Consider the following 20449-nt stretch of genomic DNA (forward strand, 5'->3'; position numbering starts at 1 on the left):
AGTTAAAAAATAGTTTCTTAAAAGATGGAGTACTTCCAAATCATAGTACGACTTGACTTCTTCCTTTAAAAGTCAAACAATTCATCCTTATTTGACGCCTTAACGCATTGAGATCAAATTTAAGTCAATATGGATTTTTTTATAATAATATGAACTTTTCTTAAATTGAAAACTCTTAATTTTCAGTGTAATATTTTTAAAAAAAATATTTTTTTCCCTGTTGATCCGTTTAGTGAATTTAGTACTTCGACTTGGCCGAACACCAAAAACAGTCACAGAATTATCGATATCCGCAATAATCTTGCTACTAAGTAACAACATTAGGACAACTTCGAGAATATCAGTTTATTCCTCAATACAGATTTTCAACCAACAAAATAGTAAAAACATAAATCACCATCACTGGCAAACCCCGAAATACAATTTGCACCAATGCCGTATCTTAAAAGGGTGACACAATTTTGTTAGGTTCATACTTTACATATGATACATATTACATAGCCCAAAATCATAGTATCCACAGTCTACACCAATGCTTACAAAGAAGTTTTTCCGTAAAAAAAAAAAAAAAAAAAAACTCTTATTGAAGGATTACGGAAGAGTTTATGGAAGAAATTTTTCCATAATGAAGGGCAAAATTAGAAAAATGGAAAAATGCTAGGTGCACCTAGCAACACCTAGGACATTTTCATGAATCTGACCCCATATAATTTATCTTAATAAAAAAAATGAGTAATGAAGTATAAACTATGGTAAACCATTGCTGTTAACTCATAATTACATTAGTAAGCAGATTTTCCACACACAAGGAAAATATCTTTGGCTCACAAAATTTAATAAAGAAAAAAATAGATATGAGGATCTAGGAACCAAAGCTTATCTTCGGCTCTACTTCATGGCTAAGGTAGTTCATTTTCTCACAGATAGCTACATATCCATTTACTTTATTCGCAAGAGATCTTGAACAATTTCCGACATTGCCGGCCGGAATTCAGGTTCCCGCTGGAAAAAATATAATAATAATATATTAATATTTATAAATATATATATATATATATATATATATATTTCTTCTTTTGACCTTTGTCTGAAAAAGAAAAAAACAATGAACATCGTGACATTGTTTAATATCTTAGCCATGAAGTTAGTAGTTACTTAGTATGGATTGGCTATATATGTTTTGCAGTCATGACAATGTTTCCTTAAAAGCTAATAGTGGCTATTCATGACATAGTTGCACATTTGCAAGTACAAGTAGAGTGCGTTCGGATAGAGAATTTTAACCGAGAAAAATAATTTATCAAAGAATTTAAATTTCTATAATTTAGAATTCATTGTTTGGATGCTTTTTATGAAGAATTTAAAATTTTTAAAATTTTAAAATAAAATTTTAAACAACTAAAAATCTGAAATTTCAATTTTGTTTTAAAAGGTGAGAAATTAAGATTCTCTTCTTACCGTCTTCTTCAAGAAACACCATCTGAACTCCTAAAATATTGATCAGATGTGCATAGATGAACACGTATAACTAACACACTAACCATATCTTCTTTTTTTTTTTTTCATTCATTTTTTCATCCTCATAATTTTAATTTTTTTTATCCAAACACAAAATTTTGAAAATAAAGGAATTTCAATTGAAGTATTTGAAATTCTTAGAATTTAAAATTTTTCAGAATTTAAAATTTCTCTGTCCAAACACACTCTTAGAGACCATGTTATCTAGCCACAAAGCAATGCATATTTTGATATTTGATCATTAAAGATTACGTTTGTGCAATGCAACCAGGAGACAACATGCAACTCGAACATCACTTTTCCTAAAAGCATTATCACTTTGGTATAGAATAGTAGAACAGAAAATTACCAGCTATGATGCAAGAAGGGTACTCCTAAATGGTTTTAGTATCCAATACTCAATGAGTAGGTACATGATATCACTCACGTACAGGTAAGTCCATGCAAAACTGCAGTTTCACTCCTTTCAAATCATGTGCCTCTTTTTAATGTTTTTGCTAAATATATTTTATGGAGCTTTTCGAAAACCTTTGGTGTTAGAAATAATGAAAATTATAGTTATCTTATGATTCAATCACTATTTTTTATTTATTTTGTATTTCTATAAATCCTGCCATACCTGCTGCACCTTCTCATACCCACATCACATTCATGCAACTCAGATTACCTGTATACATGAAGAAACAATATCTGCAAAACGTGACAAGGACTTCATAGGATAGGTTCCCTTTAAGCAGGGGTCAACCATTTTTGACAATGCATCAATGTCATGGAGTTGAGGGACTGCCCATCTGACCAAAAATTGCTCTCCACGAGGCAGTGACCTAAATCATGTATGGTGTTTTAGCAAAATTCAATATTTTAAACATGGTTTCTGTTAAGCTGGTTTAGGTATCATTGCTGGAATAATGAACACAACTATCTTAATTACTAATGGAATTACTCACTTTTCATAAGATTTTCGTCCAGTGAGAAGTTCTAGCATTACGACACCAAAACTGAAGACGTCACTTTGCTGCGTATAACTTCCAGACTCAAATTCTGGAGCACTGTAACCATACGCTGTAAGGAGGCGTCCTGATAACTGAGATTAGATGCACCAGTGTTAGTCAAAAGTCACATAAATAGAAGAGTTAAACTTAAATCTTAGGTCCATTGTCCATAACCATATTATTTTGCCATCTTGCACAAAGCAAAACTCTCTTAATATGTGGAATAAGATATGATTTTCAGATATTCTGAATACTGGGAGAACTGGAATCCAAGTCATCAAGTTTTTATACACTTCAGAGGGTTTATGGAACCAGACAATTCATTTGAGTTCTTGGGACCTAAGAATTTTTATAATCAAAATTGCTGAGCACTAGGCAGACATCATTGTTGACAGGTCTGATAAAAAATATCTGATCATATGCTTTTGTAATTGCTGCTTACATATGAATATAATTTTTTTTATGCCAGTTATTCCATAACATTGAATAGTACTACAAGAATGTCCAACCAAATGTTTTCTTATGAGCCCAAGCTAGACATCAGTTGAAAATTTACAGCTGAAGAAATTAAAACAAAAGAGATACCTGACCAGTAGAGCCAGAAGAGAGTAATGGCCCTAATCCACAATCAGAGATGCACACTTCCAAATTGTCGTTCAGAAGAACATTAGCAGACCTAAAATTTCGATGCACAATAGGTGGCTGAAAGTTCTCATGCAGATACCTGGTTCAAGAAAATAAAAGGTATATCAGAGTTAAGGCTGTCGAGAAAAATAAAATAAAAAAAACAATGCCTTAGCCTATTGCTGATAGTCTAGAACATAACTGATTTATATTGACAGAAACTCAATTTTATGTCATGCTAAAAGACCTTTACAATTGTACCAATGGCTAGTTAAGGAGCATTCTAGGATAAAAGTGACTGAAATATAAAAGCCATGTTTCCCACCTCCAAAAGGCATTACTTGCTGACCAATATTGAGTTTATCTAGCAAAAACAACATGGAAATAAATTGAGTTGGTCACTAAACTCACTCTAAAGCTCTTGCAGCTCCAAGTGCCACCTGAATGCGTGCATTCCATGGGAGTTTGATACAATGATTATCATACCCATGCAGTGTATCATGTAGAGTCCCATTACTGCAATACTCATATACAAGTAGTCGTTGGCTATGCTCAGCACAGTAGCCTACAAGCCTTGCAATATTTGCATGCTGAATTTTTGAGATGCTGGACACCAATTGAAGAAATTGTTCATGACTCTGACCCATGGAAGCAGTAGCATCCAATTTCCTCACTGCCAATAGCTACAAAGAACATTTGAAAGACATAAGCATGTGAAGTACCAGATGACTGAAGTGAAGCCAGGAAAATTAAATAATTACACATCATCACAAGCAATGAAATTAAAAAGGTTGCGCAGAGAGCTTCAAAATACGTAAAGCAGTATATTTATCATACTAAAGTATGAGGGAAGCCAAAATCAATGGTGCACACACCCAAGATGGGCACATCAATGCAACACTCAATATTAGCTGTTGGATTAGAACTATCAAAAATGGATAGCCAGGAGTGCACAACTACATGTTGTAGTGACTGATTGACTAGTAAAGGGGGAGTGTATTTGTATGTAGTACTAAGTGTTTATACTTTCTGGTTTACTAAAAGCTCTCACTAACCAATATTAAAATTTGTTTTAAGAAATATCAATGATCAAATCAGTGTTCGTGAATTGCATTTCTGCAGATGAACTGGCTAGACCACAATGGCTTAGAGGACCAAACCACCAATCAGAACTTGTTCTCAAATAGGTCATCAGAAGATTAGTTTTTGAAAGCATTGGCCGGGTCCACATAGAAATAGAATATAAATTGGACTTGGATATTATTCAATATGATCACAACATAATCAGTGACACAGACAAAAACCGAACAACAAATAAGTTCTTCCTCTCTCAAGAAAACCCAGGACCCAGAAAGACAAAAGGGAAAAGCAGAAGTATCCCTATTGCTAGAAGAAGATTAAAAACAAACAAGAAATGCATTGATAAGGAGAAGTATAGCCACATTTGAGAGGCAATGAATACAAATTATGAAAGAATGTCAAATACCAGCCGATAAGCTAACATATTATTATATAGCTACAAGAATCCTTTGTGTATAAATAAAAACATACAAGCTGGGATAATATTACCTTTCCACCAGGGAGCTCAGCTCGATAAACAGGCCCAAGTGTACCTTCCCCAATACAGTTTTCTTGGGAAAAGCTATTTGTATATTGTCGAAATAAAATATAGATTGGACTTGGATACTATTCAATATGATCACAACATAATCAGTGACAGACAAAAACTGAACAACACAAACAAGTTCTTCCTCTCTCAAGAAAACCCAGGTCCCAGCAAGACAAAAGGGAAAAGCAGAAGTATCCCTATTGCTAGAAGAAGAAGATTAAAAACAAACAAGAATGCATTGATAAGGAGAAGTATAGCCACATTTGAGAGGCAATGAATACAAATTATGAAAGAATGTCAAATACCAGCTGATAAGCTAACATATTATTATATAGCTACAAGAATCCTTTATGTATAAATAAAAACATACAAGCTGAAATAATGTTACCTTTCCACCAGGGAGCTCAGCCCGATAAACAGGCCCAAGTGTACCTTCCCCAATACAGTTTTCTTGGGAAAAGCTATTTGTATATTGTTGAAGCAATGCAACAGTATAAACTCTGATGGAATTTGACATGACTTGTCTTTTGGTTACTTGTGTAGTTATAGCCGGATTAATAATGACCTTCTCACCAGGACTGGTTGGGAGAAAGTGTTGTGGTGGTGGCTGCAGGGATGAAAGTTTGGAACCCCCTCCAGTGTTGATTGATTCACGACCATTATTGCCTTCTGATGTTGCAGATACTACTTTCACATATATGTCTTGTTCTTCCTGAACCTTTGGAATGAAATCTGTACTTCTATTTGGTACTTCAAATTTACCTTTCTCCTCTTGATTAGCTGCTTCAACATCAGAGTCACTGCGTGTAGGTTTATTCAAAGGTCCCACAAACACACCCACATCAAGTTTATTTGCATTTTTCTTCTCCGGCCTTCTCTTAATGCACCTCAACATTAAAAGAAAAACTCCCAATATAATAAATACTAAAAGACCTGCACCAGCAATCCAAATGACGCTCTTAGCTATAACAGACTTCCTAGTACTTGCAGGCACTGGTGCTGTCAGGGCAGAAGGACCATGTGCCACTTTCCAAGGCGATTCTTGGGGGGATGAACCTATAGCTACAGGTGCAGGGGCCACAGCAGGAGGTGATGGAATAATAGTAGTATTAAATGGATTCCCATTTTTACTGCACAGGACATGCTACTATGTTAACTAGAAATAAGGCAATGAATAGATTTATCCTATAATAATATGCAAAGCTACTATGCCATGCATGAAACATCTGGAATAAAAGAATCATAGTGCAATAATTCATGATTTATTGTTATTTCTCGTATTTTAATAAAATGCAATGGGAAATTTTCCCATGTGGCTTCTGCTGGAAGACCAAAATTATCATACTTTGAACAAAGGTTTTGAAAAACGGGAACTTTGGCTAATAAGAGTACAAAACAGAACATGCCTCACCTGAAATTAGGGATAGTCAGCAATTTTGGAGGAATTGGCCCAGAGAATAAATTGTTCTCTATATTCCTACATAATAATAAATCACAAGTAAAAAATTCTAGTTCTATTGATTGATGCAGTTGCAGGATATACATATTATTCATTTATATATCTAAAAAGTATTTTGGTAGTAAGAATTGTACAGATCTTGGAGAGGCAGGTCTTGCAAAACATAAAGGGTCCCAGAAAGTTGATTGTTTTGCAAGTGTCTGCAAGTGCAAAATGAATAAATGAATCAATAACAATTAACACCTCATTGCAAGTAGGAAAAAAGAATCTATTCATAGCAAGAAATTTTACTCACAATGTGGTAAGAGATGATAAACTCCCTGTTGATGAAGGTAGCTGACCACTCAAGTTGTTATTTGACAAGTCCCTAGCATAGCATAGGATTTCCACAAATTGTGTATGGAAATGGAATAAAGACATCAAAATACCAATGTGATTTAACATCATTTTCTAACATATTAATCAAACTAGTAAGCTGACAAATAAATCTAGGATTTAACCATTGAAAAGGTTGCTTAACGATCTATGGGCAGCATTTGTCGTTCAAAAAGGAGAAACACATGGAAAATAATATAACAAATAAATATGGAATCATGAGTTGCAGATATCTTTTGAACTTACAAGTTTGACAATTGAGTTAATAAGGACAAGGCATCTGGAATGCTTCCATTTAACTGATTTGCTGAGAGAGACCTAAATATTAAAAACGAACAATAACTAGTTAAGTATTACTTGTACACATGCATCTATCAACAGACCATTTACTAAATACAACAATAAAGTCATGAATTTAGAGATGATAATGATAACATACAAGCTCCTCAGAGTAGGGGGCAAAGTAAATGGAATAGGCCCTTCAATGTGGTTGTTGCTAAGATCCCTGTGCAATTGAAACAGAAAGCTTCATGAGCTTTCTAGCAAAAATACTACCGGTCAAGAGCTAAATTTTCCCAATTGATTAATTTAAACAAAACTGACTGCTGTTATAACCAGTGAATCAGTGACTTTAGGCGAATAGGAGCCTAGTGTACATATTTTCAGTATTTTTACGGTTACTAAGGAAGCAAATGCAATATGGCCGATTTACTCATTTTAAATCACAGTGGACATAAATACTGCTGAATGTTGTGCTTCTGAAAAACAAGAAATGTTCGCATGAGCAATCGGCACATGTACAATTATCTTAAAAAGCACTACTTACAATTCTATAATGGATGGAAAATTCAAATTGCTGCCCAGCTGTCCACCCAAATTCATGCCTCTGAGGTGTCTGTCAAATATAAATTCAACTGAGCCTTATCCCAGGTGTTTACATTCAGCACTATCAATCAAACAACTTATTCAATGCAATACTAAATGTAACACTGCCCTTTGGCAATTGAAATCAATTACCTAGAATATGAAAACAATAACACAATTGTGACAAATAATAACTTAAGAAAGGGAGGATGGACATACATTGCAGTTATGTTGGAGAAGACACAAGCCACACCTTGCCACAGCTCCAAACATGGATCTCCTCCCACGGGTTTCCACCCTTGAAGTGGTGGTGACGCCAGAGAAACATATAGACTATTTATTGCTGCAACTGTGGCCATAACACATAGCAAAACATGCAAGATATTTAACCAAGTGAGATTAACCATCAACTTTCAAAGGAAGACAAGCATGGCTATGCAGAGAAAGCATTGTAGAAGATACTATGTTGTAGCAAAAATCCAAACATTGCATAATAAAAAATAAAAAGAGTTGTTATAAGCTAAAATAACAAATAAAGTAGAATTAGAACTTTCTTCCTCAATTTATTTTGCTATTTTTCTTTGGTTTTCTTACACCTTTCCTAAGAAGTAAAGGGAGCATGATATTTATAAAATAGAAAATAGAAATAAAACTAGGCATTAACAATACCATCAACCATGTCAGTATCTCCAACACAGAAACTCCCTATGAGAATCACCATGCAGGTGACAAAAACTCCAACATGCAACTCCAACTTCATGTTACCCATTTACTCAAAGGAGTATGCTGAAGTAAGTGAAGCTCAAAACTTAAAAAACTGAAAACACACTACAGAACAGAACAAGACAAAGATAGAAACTTCCCCAAGAATTCCAGGTAATTCTGAAAAGGGAAACAAACCCTTTTCAGAACAGAGCCAAGAAAATAAAGGGAGATGAAAAATGGCAGAGAAAAATTGGCCAAAATGAAAAAGGCTTTGGTATGATATGGAGATAGAAAATGGGAAAGAAAGAAAGAAGGAGACTTAGGATAAGAGGTAAATGAAAAACAAAAAGTGGAAAATGCAATGAGTTGAAAAAAGCCCTAATGATGGTTATGTTGTAGAAAGGAAGTAGCGTCATCCAAAGCACATTAGGATACTGTGACTGTGTAGAGAGTAGAGGCACTATGTTTCGTTTTTTTTTTTTCTGTCTTTCTCCTCAAAAGCAGAGACAAACAGAGCGAAGTTTTGAGCCATCATTCAAAAATTGTTTTGCATATTTAATTGTCTATTGAGGGGTCCACCATCCTTCCCACACAGAAGGAATTATGGGATTTCTGCTAAGTTTATTTGGACCAACTGTGAAACGGGAAGAAAAATATACAATCATCTTCCCATCTTGTGATATTTAACATTATTATAAATAAATAAATAAATATTTAATGAAACTAAAAATTAGACTAATATATTTTTATTTAATATCTTAATTTTTGATACTTGTATTACTAGTAGTAGTGAATATTAAATAATAATATATTTAAGAGAAAAAATATTAATTAAACTTTTAAATTTTAAAATATCAATTATTTTTGAAAAAAAATTAGAAAGCTAAAATATCAACAAAAAAATATGAGAAGGAGTACTACTTATTAAGAATACTACGTTGTAATTTGTACAACCTAAAATTGCAAGCTGTAGTCAAGTTCATAATTTGAAATTTTGTGAGTCAACAATATGAATCTCACTGATATAGTAGTACCTATGAATTTATTGCTACGGTTATGTATAATTAAGAATTATTTCCATATTTATTATTATAACGTTATTTTAATCATCTACAAAAATACACATATTTCATCCGCTAAAATATATAAAATGAAAAGAAAAAAAACTTCAACTATCCGTTAATTGCAAGATACTTTCATGTGGCTTAAAATGTATCGGTTCAATTTATTAAATTTTATATATTGATTTCTTTCCAAGGGTTAATTTGCATATGTTAAATTCAAGTAGTTGAGATGTTGAATTCTGAACTGTAACAGTTTTTTGACATATAATAATTGGAAGGGATAACATGCAAGTTAGCCTATTTTATATAATATGTGAAACTATTGTAATTGTATAATTATGAAGTGAATTCAGAGTCTTAAGTTGCCTTCATAGATGCACTCCACGGCACTGCTTGTTTTATCACTCTTTTGTCATCCTTTGATTTGAGAACGGGTTTCGTGGCAGTTAGTATTGACTTGCGACACAGAATAAGCAAATTTAGTAAGAATTAGACTAGAAACAAGAAAACAAGATGGTTGATACATGGATGAAATAATTTAGAGTGTCTTAAGTGGTGCAAAAGTACAATTAATTTATATTTGGGTGAAGATCACATTTCACTAAAAGTTTTTGACACAAATGATTCGATGCTCGAGTCTCTTAACTAAGATTTGAAGTCCGATATTCCGACTTAAGCATGGATTCCAAAATGAAAGTACTCATTTATCCTAAAATGGACTGATCCAATAGGAAAGGATTATTTGGATGACAAATAAGAAATCCATACACCACATTACAACCCGCCGTTGACTGATATAAACTTTCAATGCCGTAAACGAAACCATGCAGTTAACTATGGAAAGCACCAAAGGGTTCTGAACCACAAATGCTTGATTCCTAGTTTTCAACTAACGTTGTCAACTTTTACAAATTGGATGAAATGAAAGGATCCTATTAATTTAGATTCCTTGAGATCGTTCCGTAGTTACCAGCTCTCTAATATATTAAATTGGTTACGAGTCTCTGTGAATCAAGGGGGAAAAGAAAAAGGCAGACCAGAATTTTTTCGTGTATCTTAATATTAAGTAATTTGCATGTTTCATCTGATGATACTTACAAATATTAGAAATAACATTTTTTGTGGAACTTTCGCTTAGAATTAGAATGGATCAAACAAATCCAATCAATGACCTCCGGCCAGTTTAGTGCGATTATATATATATATCTTACACTAACTGAGAAAAGTAAACTTAAATGACTAGTTCTTATGCTTAATCATAATAATGATGGGAAAGTCCAACTGATTGACAACTTATTGTTACTGGTATAATTAGTCTCACAGTTCTAGGTATACTTGGTTAATTTAAAGTTTTATTTCACGTAATTTCTTTCCCCTCATTTGTATATAGGTATAAGACCTGTATATAACTATATATACAAGATAGATCAAGTATACCAAATTCCTCTACATGAGTTTGAACTTTCTTTGTTAGAATTTGTTACCATTTTTTTTTATATATATTTATTGTCCACAAAAGATTAATTCTATGGAAAGGACCAAACTGGCAAAACTCTTGTTAATTATTGTTTATTGAACAATACGTTCATTCTTCACCTCATTAATCCTTAAATAGACTGATTCTGGTTTAGTTTTGGAAGCAGACAAGGACAGCATAACGAAATTTGGAGTAAGTCAATGTTTTTAGCCGTTAGCATGGTGAATTCATTGCTCGTTCTTCACCTACGTGTCGATTTAATATGGAATAAATACCATGTCCTACTCTTTTAACAGTTTTTTTGTGCGTGTTAGGATGGGTTTGGAAAAGCCCAAATATACCCTAAAACCAAAGTGGTTAGAAGAGTATATTGGATGGGGTTAAATACCCACGTTATAATTATATTGTTTTTATTTAAATTTTCCTCTGCCACGGTTTGTTGTGCTTGCTATGTAAGTTTACTAATTATTGTCATATTGCAATGTTGCCATTGCAGGGTGCCATATTTAATGAAGGAAGAAATGCACAAAGAGTTGATATGGGTAATTGGGCTTGAAAAAAATTACATGCTCGGCTATTTCTTTGTGAACTCAGAATTTTTTTTACACCCAATACTTTTTTTTTTTCTAAAATTACCCCTAACAAACTATGGATTCCTAATAAACTTGCGGATTCATAATCCGCAAGCTTATGAATTGACAATTCATATGTATGTATGGATTACATATTTTTTTTAATTTTTTTTAAATATTTTACAAATTAATTTAAAATTAATGGTTCATGCAAAATTTAAATATATGACTTTTAAGTTATTAACATAATGTTCTAACCAACTGAACTAATAGATCAATTATGTTATAAAATAGTTAATGTCGTTATATATAACACTAAAATTTCTAATTTATATTTAATGTACATGTAAATTTATATAATAAATTTTGTGACAATTAATTTTGATATATTAATGTCAAATGAACATGCGAATTGTCAATCCGTAAATTTATGAGGGATAATTTTAGAAAAAATAAGAAAGTATTGGGTGTACAAGAAAAACACTGAATGTACAAAGAAATTGCCTGGAGTTCAATATGCCATGTAGTAGCTACTAGGTTAGGGCCTTGGGCCTATTTGTTTGATTCTTGTTATTTTCTTTTCTTTTGTTTTACACCTTCTTGTTCTTTTCCAAACATTGGAAAAGGAAAGTTATTAAATGTCAGGAAATATTTATTGTATGAACCAACACGAAACTATGTGCATTTCATGCTTTCATTTTTCGCACACATACGTAAGTGCTAACAAAAAACAAGTTTAATTTGTTTTTTTTTTTTGTCTTATATTTTCATTAGATAGAAGTTACTTTATGTAGTGTTTGGTTGTGTGGAAAAAAGTAAAAAAATGAGTAAAAGTTTTAAAATTTGATGAGTTTTATACTTTTACGTTTTACTTTAATTCAAAATTTTCACCTCATTTTTTTCCATTTCATTCCACTCTATCAAATGGTACCTTTCATTTTATTTTATTCTAGCAGCTAGTTCATCTAATTTAAGTCGAGTTCAATAGATTATTTAAGGAGATAAAATTCTTTCATCACTTATCCTTTTTATTTTAAGGTTGAAATTCAAAATTTTAAAGAAAAACAGATTTCCTTTTTACTCATATTATTGTGTTGGAAGATTTAACATTTGATTGCATATTCATGTAACAAATATCAAAATCTTCTTTGTTACTTTGATTACAAGAAATTATGTATGAGGGATTATCAAGACAAGCTCCAACACTGTAACAATAAATTAGTACAACCGACAAGTAATTAAAGAGAACTTTCATTACAAATTTAACAAAAGCAATTAGAGCATTATGTAATAAAACCTTCATTTGTATGATTAGTCATGTTAAGATGGAGCAACAGTGGGTGATGGTGAAGGAGGTTTTGTTTGATCAACATGCAAAAGCATTGCCAATTACCTCTGTCTGAGGATGGCACTCATTCCAAAAAAACGTACTGCTTCTATCTTTGCACAGTTTTGATGCAGGTCGAATATTCCCCAAGAAGCAACAGGGTGAATCTGACTGAGTTTTGGAATCCTAAGTTAAAATGGAGTGTTTATACTCTACATCCCTGTTTCTTAAAACTTTTGCTTCAACCAATGTTTACACTTTGAGTGATGATTGCTTTTTTGTTAAAAAAATAATGCTAACACCCATCTTCTTTTGTTGATCTGTCCATTTTGTCTTCCATTCTATTGTTCATCAATATAGATTTGATTTATGTTATCCGTTCCACATGGACATGCTAATCAGTTTTTAAGTATTTTTCTAGTATACATACTTTATAATATTTTTTAACAACTCATTTTCATCTTTCTATCACATTTCTCGTTTTATCTCACTTTTTAAAATCTATTTTCCTAGATTCAGAAATAGTTGTTGAAATATATTTTCTCCTTTTTTTATGAGAGGTTCTTGTACTCTTCCATTAAGGGGTTAATCCTTTTCCAGACTTCAATTGGGTCACAACCACAAAATGTTTTTGATGAATGCTGATCCGTACATTATTTATGTTTAAAAACTCAATTAGTGAAATAAGTCGTTACTTGTAGCGGCTAGTCGAGTTTCTTTGCATTCTTTATGTTTGGTAATTAGGCCTGTTCTGCATGCTGCATTATTCCACATTCTTAACGTATAGGTTGAAATTAAAAAAATAAGTCTACCATGTGGGTGGCAGCAATAAGAAGTGATATAAGTATATTCTAAACGTTAATCACGGTTACATCTAAATAAGAGGAGTCGTTAGTTCAACACTAAATACAATTACATCATGTTACCTGTAATTAAATAGAACTATTGATAAGCGTACATAACATTTTTATGTCTAATTGGTTTAAGTTCTTCGGCTAAACTGCAGTAATTTATCCTTGTGAGTGTAGTGGGGTTCATGTAACACTAAGCCATCACGGTTTGTATTGGAGTGTTGTTAGGTGCATCCAGCATTATTATTGGTGCACCCAACACTAACCATGAAAAGACAAAAATATCCTTTACAAATCAAGTTAATCCGTAAATTAATTTTTAAGACTTACGGATCACCTCTTACGGATAAAGTTGATCCGTAAGGAAAAAAATTAGCAGAAACAATTTTATCATTTTTAAAAAATTTAAAATGCACCAACATAACAAAAATGTTAGATGCACTTAACAACACTCTTTCTACTTTCACCCTGCTCGTGCATAAATGTAGGGTGGACCAACACATATACTGACAAGACCCAGATCCGCTTTATTTACCGTGCATTTTACATTATTTTTTCCATTCCAGTTAAGCTTTCTAAAGTCCTCATCATGCCTCTTCCTATTTGACTCTATTATATTTTTACTAATCTTTTCAAACATCCAACGATTTCACTTGCCAGCGTCACGGGCCAACAAAATATTAATTTTTCCAACGCTGATTAATTTGTTTCTTCATGTGGCTTTTCCATATAGCAAGACATTATTATGATGAGGCACATCCTTGTAACAATTGTCATATCTTAATTATTTTATGCAAAATGTATTGAAACTGCACATAAAAGCGCCCATGCAGCCGTGGGATCCACCAAGTGCATGTTTTTATCTAAACGCAAGCACCATCAGAAAGGGTTATACAACCTAATTAGTAATAAATCTTCCATCTGCAGTGTACCCCATGGTCCCGATTACCCTAATGACATATTTGTCCACTCTGTGCCATTGTACATCAAAAAATGGTGTTGATGGGTTTAATTAAAATCTGTCAACTCACTTATGCATCCAGAGAAAACGAGTTATTTTTTCCATTTAATTAATGATAATTGATATATTAATAATTTTATAGATTTTACTAATCAGTGCCCTAAGTAATTAAAAAAGGAAAATTTATATTAAAAATTATGTGAGGATGCATTTAAACATTACACCGAGAGTATTTTTCCATCCTTCAATAGAATATTTTTTCTATTTTATTTCCTCAATAATTAAGTATTTTTTAGAGTGTCCAGTCAGATTTGCCTAACTTTATATAATGAGAATGAGTTCATCACTGTATTCGAGGTAAATTCCACAATAATGATGGATTGTTAATTTTATCATTAAATACATGAAAACATCTTTGATAAAAAAAATGAAGTAGTTAATAAGTAGTTAAAAGAATGGTTAAAATATATTTTTTATTTTTGTAAAATATTTTGATTTTTAATTTATGCAAAAAAATTATCTTATTCTCATGAAATTAAAAAATATATATATACGTTACAAAAAAATTATCTTATTATCTTAAATCCAAACCAATGTTTCCTGCAGTTCTGGGTAGTCCTTGAACAAACATCTATCACCACGAATGAAGGCATTCAATACCTACAAATGCAATGATATATAGTTACGATAATTGAAATAAGATAGTGAGAGTGATTATTGGAATTCATGATTAGAAAACTTGCTTACGACTGAAAGCTCTTTGCAGAAGATGACAATCAATCCAAGCTCCTTGGCCTTGACGCCCTCGGTGGAGTTGTTGTTGTGGAAGTGGAATTGGGATTCATTGAAACGAGAGTGGGGCGAAGTGGTGGTTGTTGTTGGAGGAGGATCTGATGCGGTGTTGTTGGAGATGGCGAAGAAGACAAAAGCAATGTCGATGATGAGGAAGGTGTAGGTGCGGTTGTTGACGGTCTGGGAGAAGAGGGAGTGGACTTGAAAGTACTTTGGGTTCAAGGAAAGCAGTGTGGTCTTTGACTTGGAGAGAAAAAGAGGTTGTTTTCTATGATGACCGGAGCTCCGACCAGTGGTCGGAGAGGGTGGTGACGCGTCGGTCTCCTTTTTTTCAGAATAAAAAAAAAAAAGAGGACGTGGAAAAGAAAAAATGATACACGTGTCATATTTTTAATGGACAAACGACGGTCAAGCTTGAAATTGTTTATATTTAATTCGAACCAAAAAAGTCAAATATTAAAAAAAAACAAACAATTCTTTTTATAAAGACTAAATTTAAAATTCACGAATTTTAGGGGAATTAACAAGTGAGTTTGAATAGAAATAGTTGTAAAAATGTGAAAGAAAATACTAATCTGGAAATGCAATGAATTGAATGACTGATGAAGGTCATGAAATCATGGGTCCTATGATTACTGTTGGTTTTCGATTCTCATTGGACATTGCATATGTTAATTGCGTATTCACGTGGGACGGTTGTGTGATTATCTCCCAGCTTAGCATCTGCTGCAGTCATAATAATAAGAACTTGCAGAGAAAAACGATAGGCACAGATCCAGACCCCGATCCGCAATTATTCTCTGCAGATTCTTTTTTTCTAACTTTTGTATATATACCTATATTCGTAGGACTGGCTGAGCTGAATACCATGCACAAAATGACAGTTTCCTGTTTGCATTTTTACTTTTGGCTCTATCTATCAAGTTAAGCAAAGATATCTTTTCATCTCATTTTATAATTTATAGTCTTTTATTTGAAATATTAATTATTTTAATTATATATTTATTTATTAGAAATTAAGCTATGTGTTTATATGTGTTTAAATGTCATGGTAAAAAAAAAAATAGTGTCCTTAAAAATTAAAATATTTAGAAATCATAGTAATAATGTATTCATAATATTTTTAAGGAAAAAAATATTTTTTTTAATTCCTATATTTTAATGTTGAACATTTTCGTCCTTCAACTTTTAAAAGTAAAATATTTTTAGTCCTTTAAAAAATATACAATTAAAACGATTTTTTACATGCCGTTTGTTCTTTGAGGGGCTAAAAAGAGATACTTATAAGTTTAGGAACCAAATATTTGATGACAAAATATAAGGATTAAAAATCAATTTTTTTATAAAGAGACTAAAAACATTTATTTTATTTTATTTTGAATGCTTGTTATATTTATTCTTTAAAAAATGCTATTTTTATTTTTAAGTTTAACATTATCATTTTTTAATTTTATTGGGTAGTATATTAAATGTTCATTATCACTGGTTGCCTGTACAATTGCTTTCATGAGCATTGGAGAGATCTTACAGTAATAAATGCCTTCCATTGACCTCTGCAAAGCTTCACAGTTCCTTTTTCTAACTACCATTTCCTCTTTTTGTGCATCCTCTCTCGTGTCCTCTCCCTCTTCAACTACTACTACTTTATCACTACACTACAACATACTCTAATGGAACAAACCTTCCTCTTTCTCTTTCGCCCCACACATTAGCAACCTACGACCACTCTGCTTCACAATTCCAAAATGGGTTGCTGCGTCAGTACCAACAGATCTCATTCTTCACCCTCAAGCAAGCCTTTGGAGACACCAAGATCTGCCGCGAAAGGTTCAGAAAACAGAGCACCGCCACCGGAGGAAGAAACGGTGAAGGAAGTGTTGTCTGAAACACCCAAATGGAAGCCCAAATTCGAAGCGGAGAAGCCAACAGAGACCGAAGTTGAGAACGAGAAGGAGAAGCTTTTCATCAAGCCCGATGAGATCTCTGAGGTTTCTGAAGTTTGCAGCGTGAGTGAGAGCGTTTCCACATTCGCCGAAGAAGAAGCGCGTCAGAGGGTCAACAGATCCCCGGCGAAGGTGAGCAAAGCACGCTCCTTTTCCGGCGAGTTCGGCTGCCGGAGGGAAATGACGGCGGGGAAGTCTCCGGCGAGGAGGCCGGAGCAGTCTCCGGCAAGAAGAAATATTGGGTCGGTGAGAGTTGTTCAAATGGGCAATGGGGGAACCGGGAGCCAACCTCGCCGGCGTGACTCCGGCGAGATTTCCGGTCGCCGATCCAGGTCGCCGGCGACCCGCACCGACAGCGTGGCAACTAGATCCATCCTGGGTCAGAGCCCGTCGAAGAGGAGAACGCACACGAATCAATCACCGGCTAGGGTAAGAACCGGCACGGCGGAGAGCGGTGGCCGGAAAATGGAGAATTCGAGCATGGAGGGTAAATGGCCTTCATCAGCTATTGAGTCACTAGAAAACCCTCTTGTGTCGTTGGAATGCTTCATATTTCTCTAGAGTAGGTGAAATTAGTGTTGAGGTTAAAGTTATTAGTACTTGTTAGTAGTCATTATTAGTGACTCATAGTATTAATTTCTGTACTTTGTTTGTTTAATTAACTAGTGTCTGATGGTAAGCACTAAGCACTTGAATCGAGTGTAAATAGTTGAAGTCAATGGTCAATTGTAGGAGTGATGAGTTATTATTGGAGGGAAAGGGTGGTTGGACTCAACTTCTACTTGCATCGCAACATGGCCTTTTGGATAGTTGAATACGTAAATGGTGAAAAGAAAAAATTGACCTCTGTTTAGTTGCAGTATTGTAGAAGTGCTCTTTTTTCTTCTTTTTTTTTGTCCCCGTGGGCTGTGGGTAAATTTTGCTTCTTCTACTTCACCTATTGGCAGGTTTGGAAAGATTGCATTTCTGCCATATGCGATTCACCTTCGCCTTTTCGAAAGTGAAAGGCGAACTACATACAAAGATAAATGCCAACACAGAGCATGGAATTTATTCCCTACTGTTTTATTATGGGGAAAAACTGTATAATTAAAATCGCTTATGGCCGTGAGTTGTACTAGGGCTTTTTATGTTCCCAACACATAATTTATGAGATTAGCACTGGGGCTATTGGACATTCCACTAAAAAAACATTGCACGTTCTTATGGAAGTGGGTTACCTGACCCGCCTGATTGATTGTTTAACAATAAATTTATATCTGTTGGAAATAAAATTCATATAAACAAATTTTAAAAATCAACCGAGGTAAATATGTTATAAAATTGATTTAGTGGTGAAGAAATAAGAGAATGAAAAAGAGGTGGTAGACTTGAATTTTAAAATTAATATTTGTCAATAAAATAAAAAAAAGAATGTTATGTCATAAATTAATTAATATTATAAAAAACAGAATAGATAGTTATTTTTTACTGGTAGTGCAGACGTTCTTTTGTTATTGTATGTTACAAAGTGCTTTTTCTTATTCGGTCTGAATGTGTTGAGGATCATTTTTTTGCAGTCAAAAAAGTTTTTTTTTCTTTTTACATATGGTTTTATTTTTATTTTTTGTTTAAATCGCATATATTCTTCATATCCTTGAACTGAATAAGATCACTATAATCATATTATGTATGGTTTTGTTAATGTGCATATCATGTAATAATTTTAATTCATAATTATATTTATGCATGATTGATTCTAAGATCATTTATTTTTTTAGATTGTAACCCAAATCATGGTCATCAATCACAACATGAAACTATATATATAAGTTGTTTTTTAACAGTAAGCGCTTGCAAATATATTTGGGGCATGTTGAAATAAGCTTATCCAAAAGTATTAGCAATTATTAATCAACCTTCTAATAGTAAGAGTTGATTTTGATAATGGATTTGCTTATTAATCAGCCTTTTTAATATAATTCACTCTCACGCAATTTGACCCGTGTATTACATAGGATATAAGTACTGGTTAGTCGATTAATAAAAAAAAAAAGTATTGGTCAGTCTTTAAAATTATATGCATCATATTTTTTTAGTCTATAAAACTTTAAAGACTTATTTTGAGGTTTACTCGAATAATTTAAAAAAAAAGTGATCAACTAAATTTTTTATAGAAATTACTCATCAATAAAGTTAATAAATATTTCTTATTAATAACTTAATACTCAAAAGACGAGAATATGAGATCACCCGATTTTACTTCAATTTAACCAAATTAGTGACTTTCACATATACAATATCTAAGACTTACAATAAAAAGACATACACAACAAAACAAACTATTTGTACAATTATGGTTTACGATGTGTTTGGAAGGAATAAGAGAAATAATATTGGTGAGAAGTTTTGTATTTTTTTTTAATCAAACTCATACCTTTTATATTTTATTTAAACTTTTAAAAAATTTCATCTATTTTTATTTTCTCTATTTTTATTATCTAAACCACGTCCTAAGAATATGTTTGAAAAACCATTTGAAACATGTTCAACGAGGTTTCTCGTGTTCCAATGCAGAAATTCTAGAGCAACTCAATTGTAACTTTCGTGCAAGTAAGGATGCTCATTTTTTATTTATTTAAATAACTATAATTATAACTAATAATTAATTAAATTATAAGTGGATATTATGACTATAATTATAATTAATTTTATACGACTAATTATAATGTGATGCAACTAGTTATTTTTTAAAATATAAATATATAACTGGTTATGAATAAACTAGCTATATAATCAATTATATCTAAAATTAATTACATAACGGGCCATGAATGAATAAGAATAAATTGTTTAAAATAACTAATTCTGTAAAATTATCATTATTTTTTAAATAAAAATAAATCAGTAGAAATAATCGTAACTATAAAACTGGATATAGTTTTATAACTACTTTTTTTCATAATTGGTTATATAAAATTATAATTACTTTTTTAAAACTAATTTTTTTTATCAGCTCTACCTGCAAGATTTGGTTGCGTTATGTGGGACGTCTATGCAATGAGGCACCAAGCATTTGGAAGACGTTGATGTTTCCAATCTCTTGAGTGGTTTTTTTATTTTATTTTTAATATTGAGCAAAGGTAATAAGTAGTGTTGAGTGGATTGAAAGGAAACTCATGTTTTTAGCCGTTGGGGAAACTGTTAATGGTGCTTTCATTTGGAGGTGGCTTTCCCCAGTCTGGATAATGTTTTTGGTGGCATTCAAGCATTGGACTGCTTCTTATAAGTGGTCCCTTTCCAGCACATAGACAAACAGTTCATTTACCATCAATCA

General features: G+C 32.6%; 2 protein-coding genes across 4 annotated transcripts; one reads left to right on the forward strand and one right to left on the reverse strand.

Moving 5' to 3' along the window:
* Positions 1 to 685: 685 nt before the first annotated feature.
* Positions 686 to 8664, reverse strand: LOC114386753 (protein STRUBBELIG-RECEPTOR FAMILY 3-like). Of its 3 annotated transcripts, XM_028346791.1 has the most exons (15): positions 8111 to 8664; positions 7661 to 7790; positions 7404 to 7472; positions 7017 to 7082; positions 6824 to 6895; positions 6498 to 6569; positions 6337 to 6402; positions 6155 to 6220; positions 5209 to 5873; positions 4704 to 4780; positions 3546 to 3817; positions 3096 to 3234; positions 2466 to 2602; positions 2186 to 2342; positions 686 to 1002 (listed from the first exon to the last, which is right to left on the reverse strand). In XM_028346791.1, the coding sequence occupies exons 1-15, from the start codon at positions 8208 to 8210 to the stop codon at positions 940 to 942; spliced, it is 2151 nt and encodes a 716-aa protein (XP_028202592.1). In that variant the 5' UTR covers positions 8211 to 8664; the 3' UTR covers positions 686 to 939. The 3 variants fall into 3 exon arrangements, with proteins under 3 accessions (XP_028202592.1, XP_028202591.1, XP_028202593.1); XM_028346790.1 differs by lacking the exon at positions 4704 to 4780 and having other exon boundaries at positions 5132 to 5873; positions 8111 to 8662; XM_028346792.1 differs by lacking the exons at positions 4704 to 4780; positions 8111 to 8664 and having other exon boundaries at positions 5132 to 5873; positions 7404 to 7523; positions 7661 to 7764.
* An 8024-nt stretch (positions 8665 to 16688) lies between these two features.
* Positions 16689 to 18000, forward strand: LOC114387094. Its single transcript, XM_028347219.1, has one exon. The coding sequence runs from the start codon at positions 16936 to 16938 to the stop codon at positions 17692 to 17694; it is 759 nt and encodes a 252-aa protein (XP_028203020.1). The 5' UTR covers positions 16689 to 16935; the 3' UTR covers positions 17695 to 18000.
* Positions 18001 to 20449: the final 2449 nt, after the last annotated feature.

Source organism: Glycine soja, chromosome 15 (assembly GCF_004193775.1).
Source record: "Glycine soja cultivar W05 chromosome 15, ASM419377v2, whole genome shotgun sequence".
Taxonomy (NCBI): domain Eukaryota; kingdom Viridiplantae; phylum Streptophyta; class Magnoliopsida; order Fabales; family Fabaceae; genus Glycine; species Glycine soja.

Coding starts and splice junctions, on each gene's coding strand:
- LOC114386753 (XM_028346791.1), bottom strand. CDS start 8,210: ATGGGTAACATGAAGTTGGAGTTGCATGTTGGAGTTTTTGTCACCTGC. Junction 6,221..6,336: donor GACCTGCCTCTCCAAGATCT/GTACAATTCTTA, acceptor ATTATTATGTAG/GAATATAGAGAACAATTTAT. Junction 2,603..3,095: donor CTTCTGGCTCTACTGGTCAG/GTATCTCTTTTG, acceptor ATCTAATCTCAG/TTATCAGGACGCCTCCTTAC.
- LOC114387094 (XM_028347219.1), top strand. CDS start 16,936: ATGGGTTGCTGCGTCAGTACCAACAGATCTCATTCTTCACCCTCAAGC.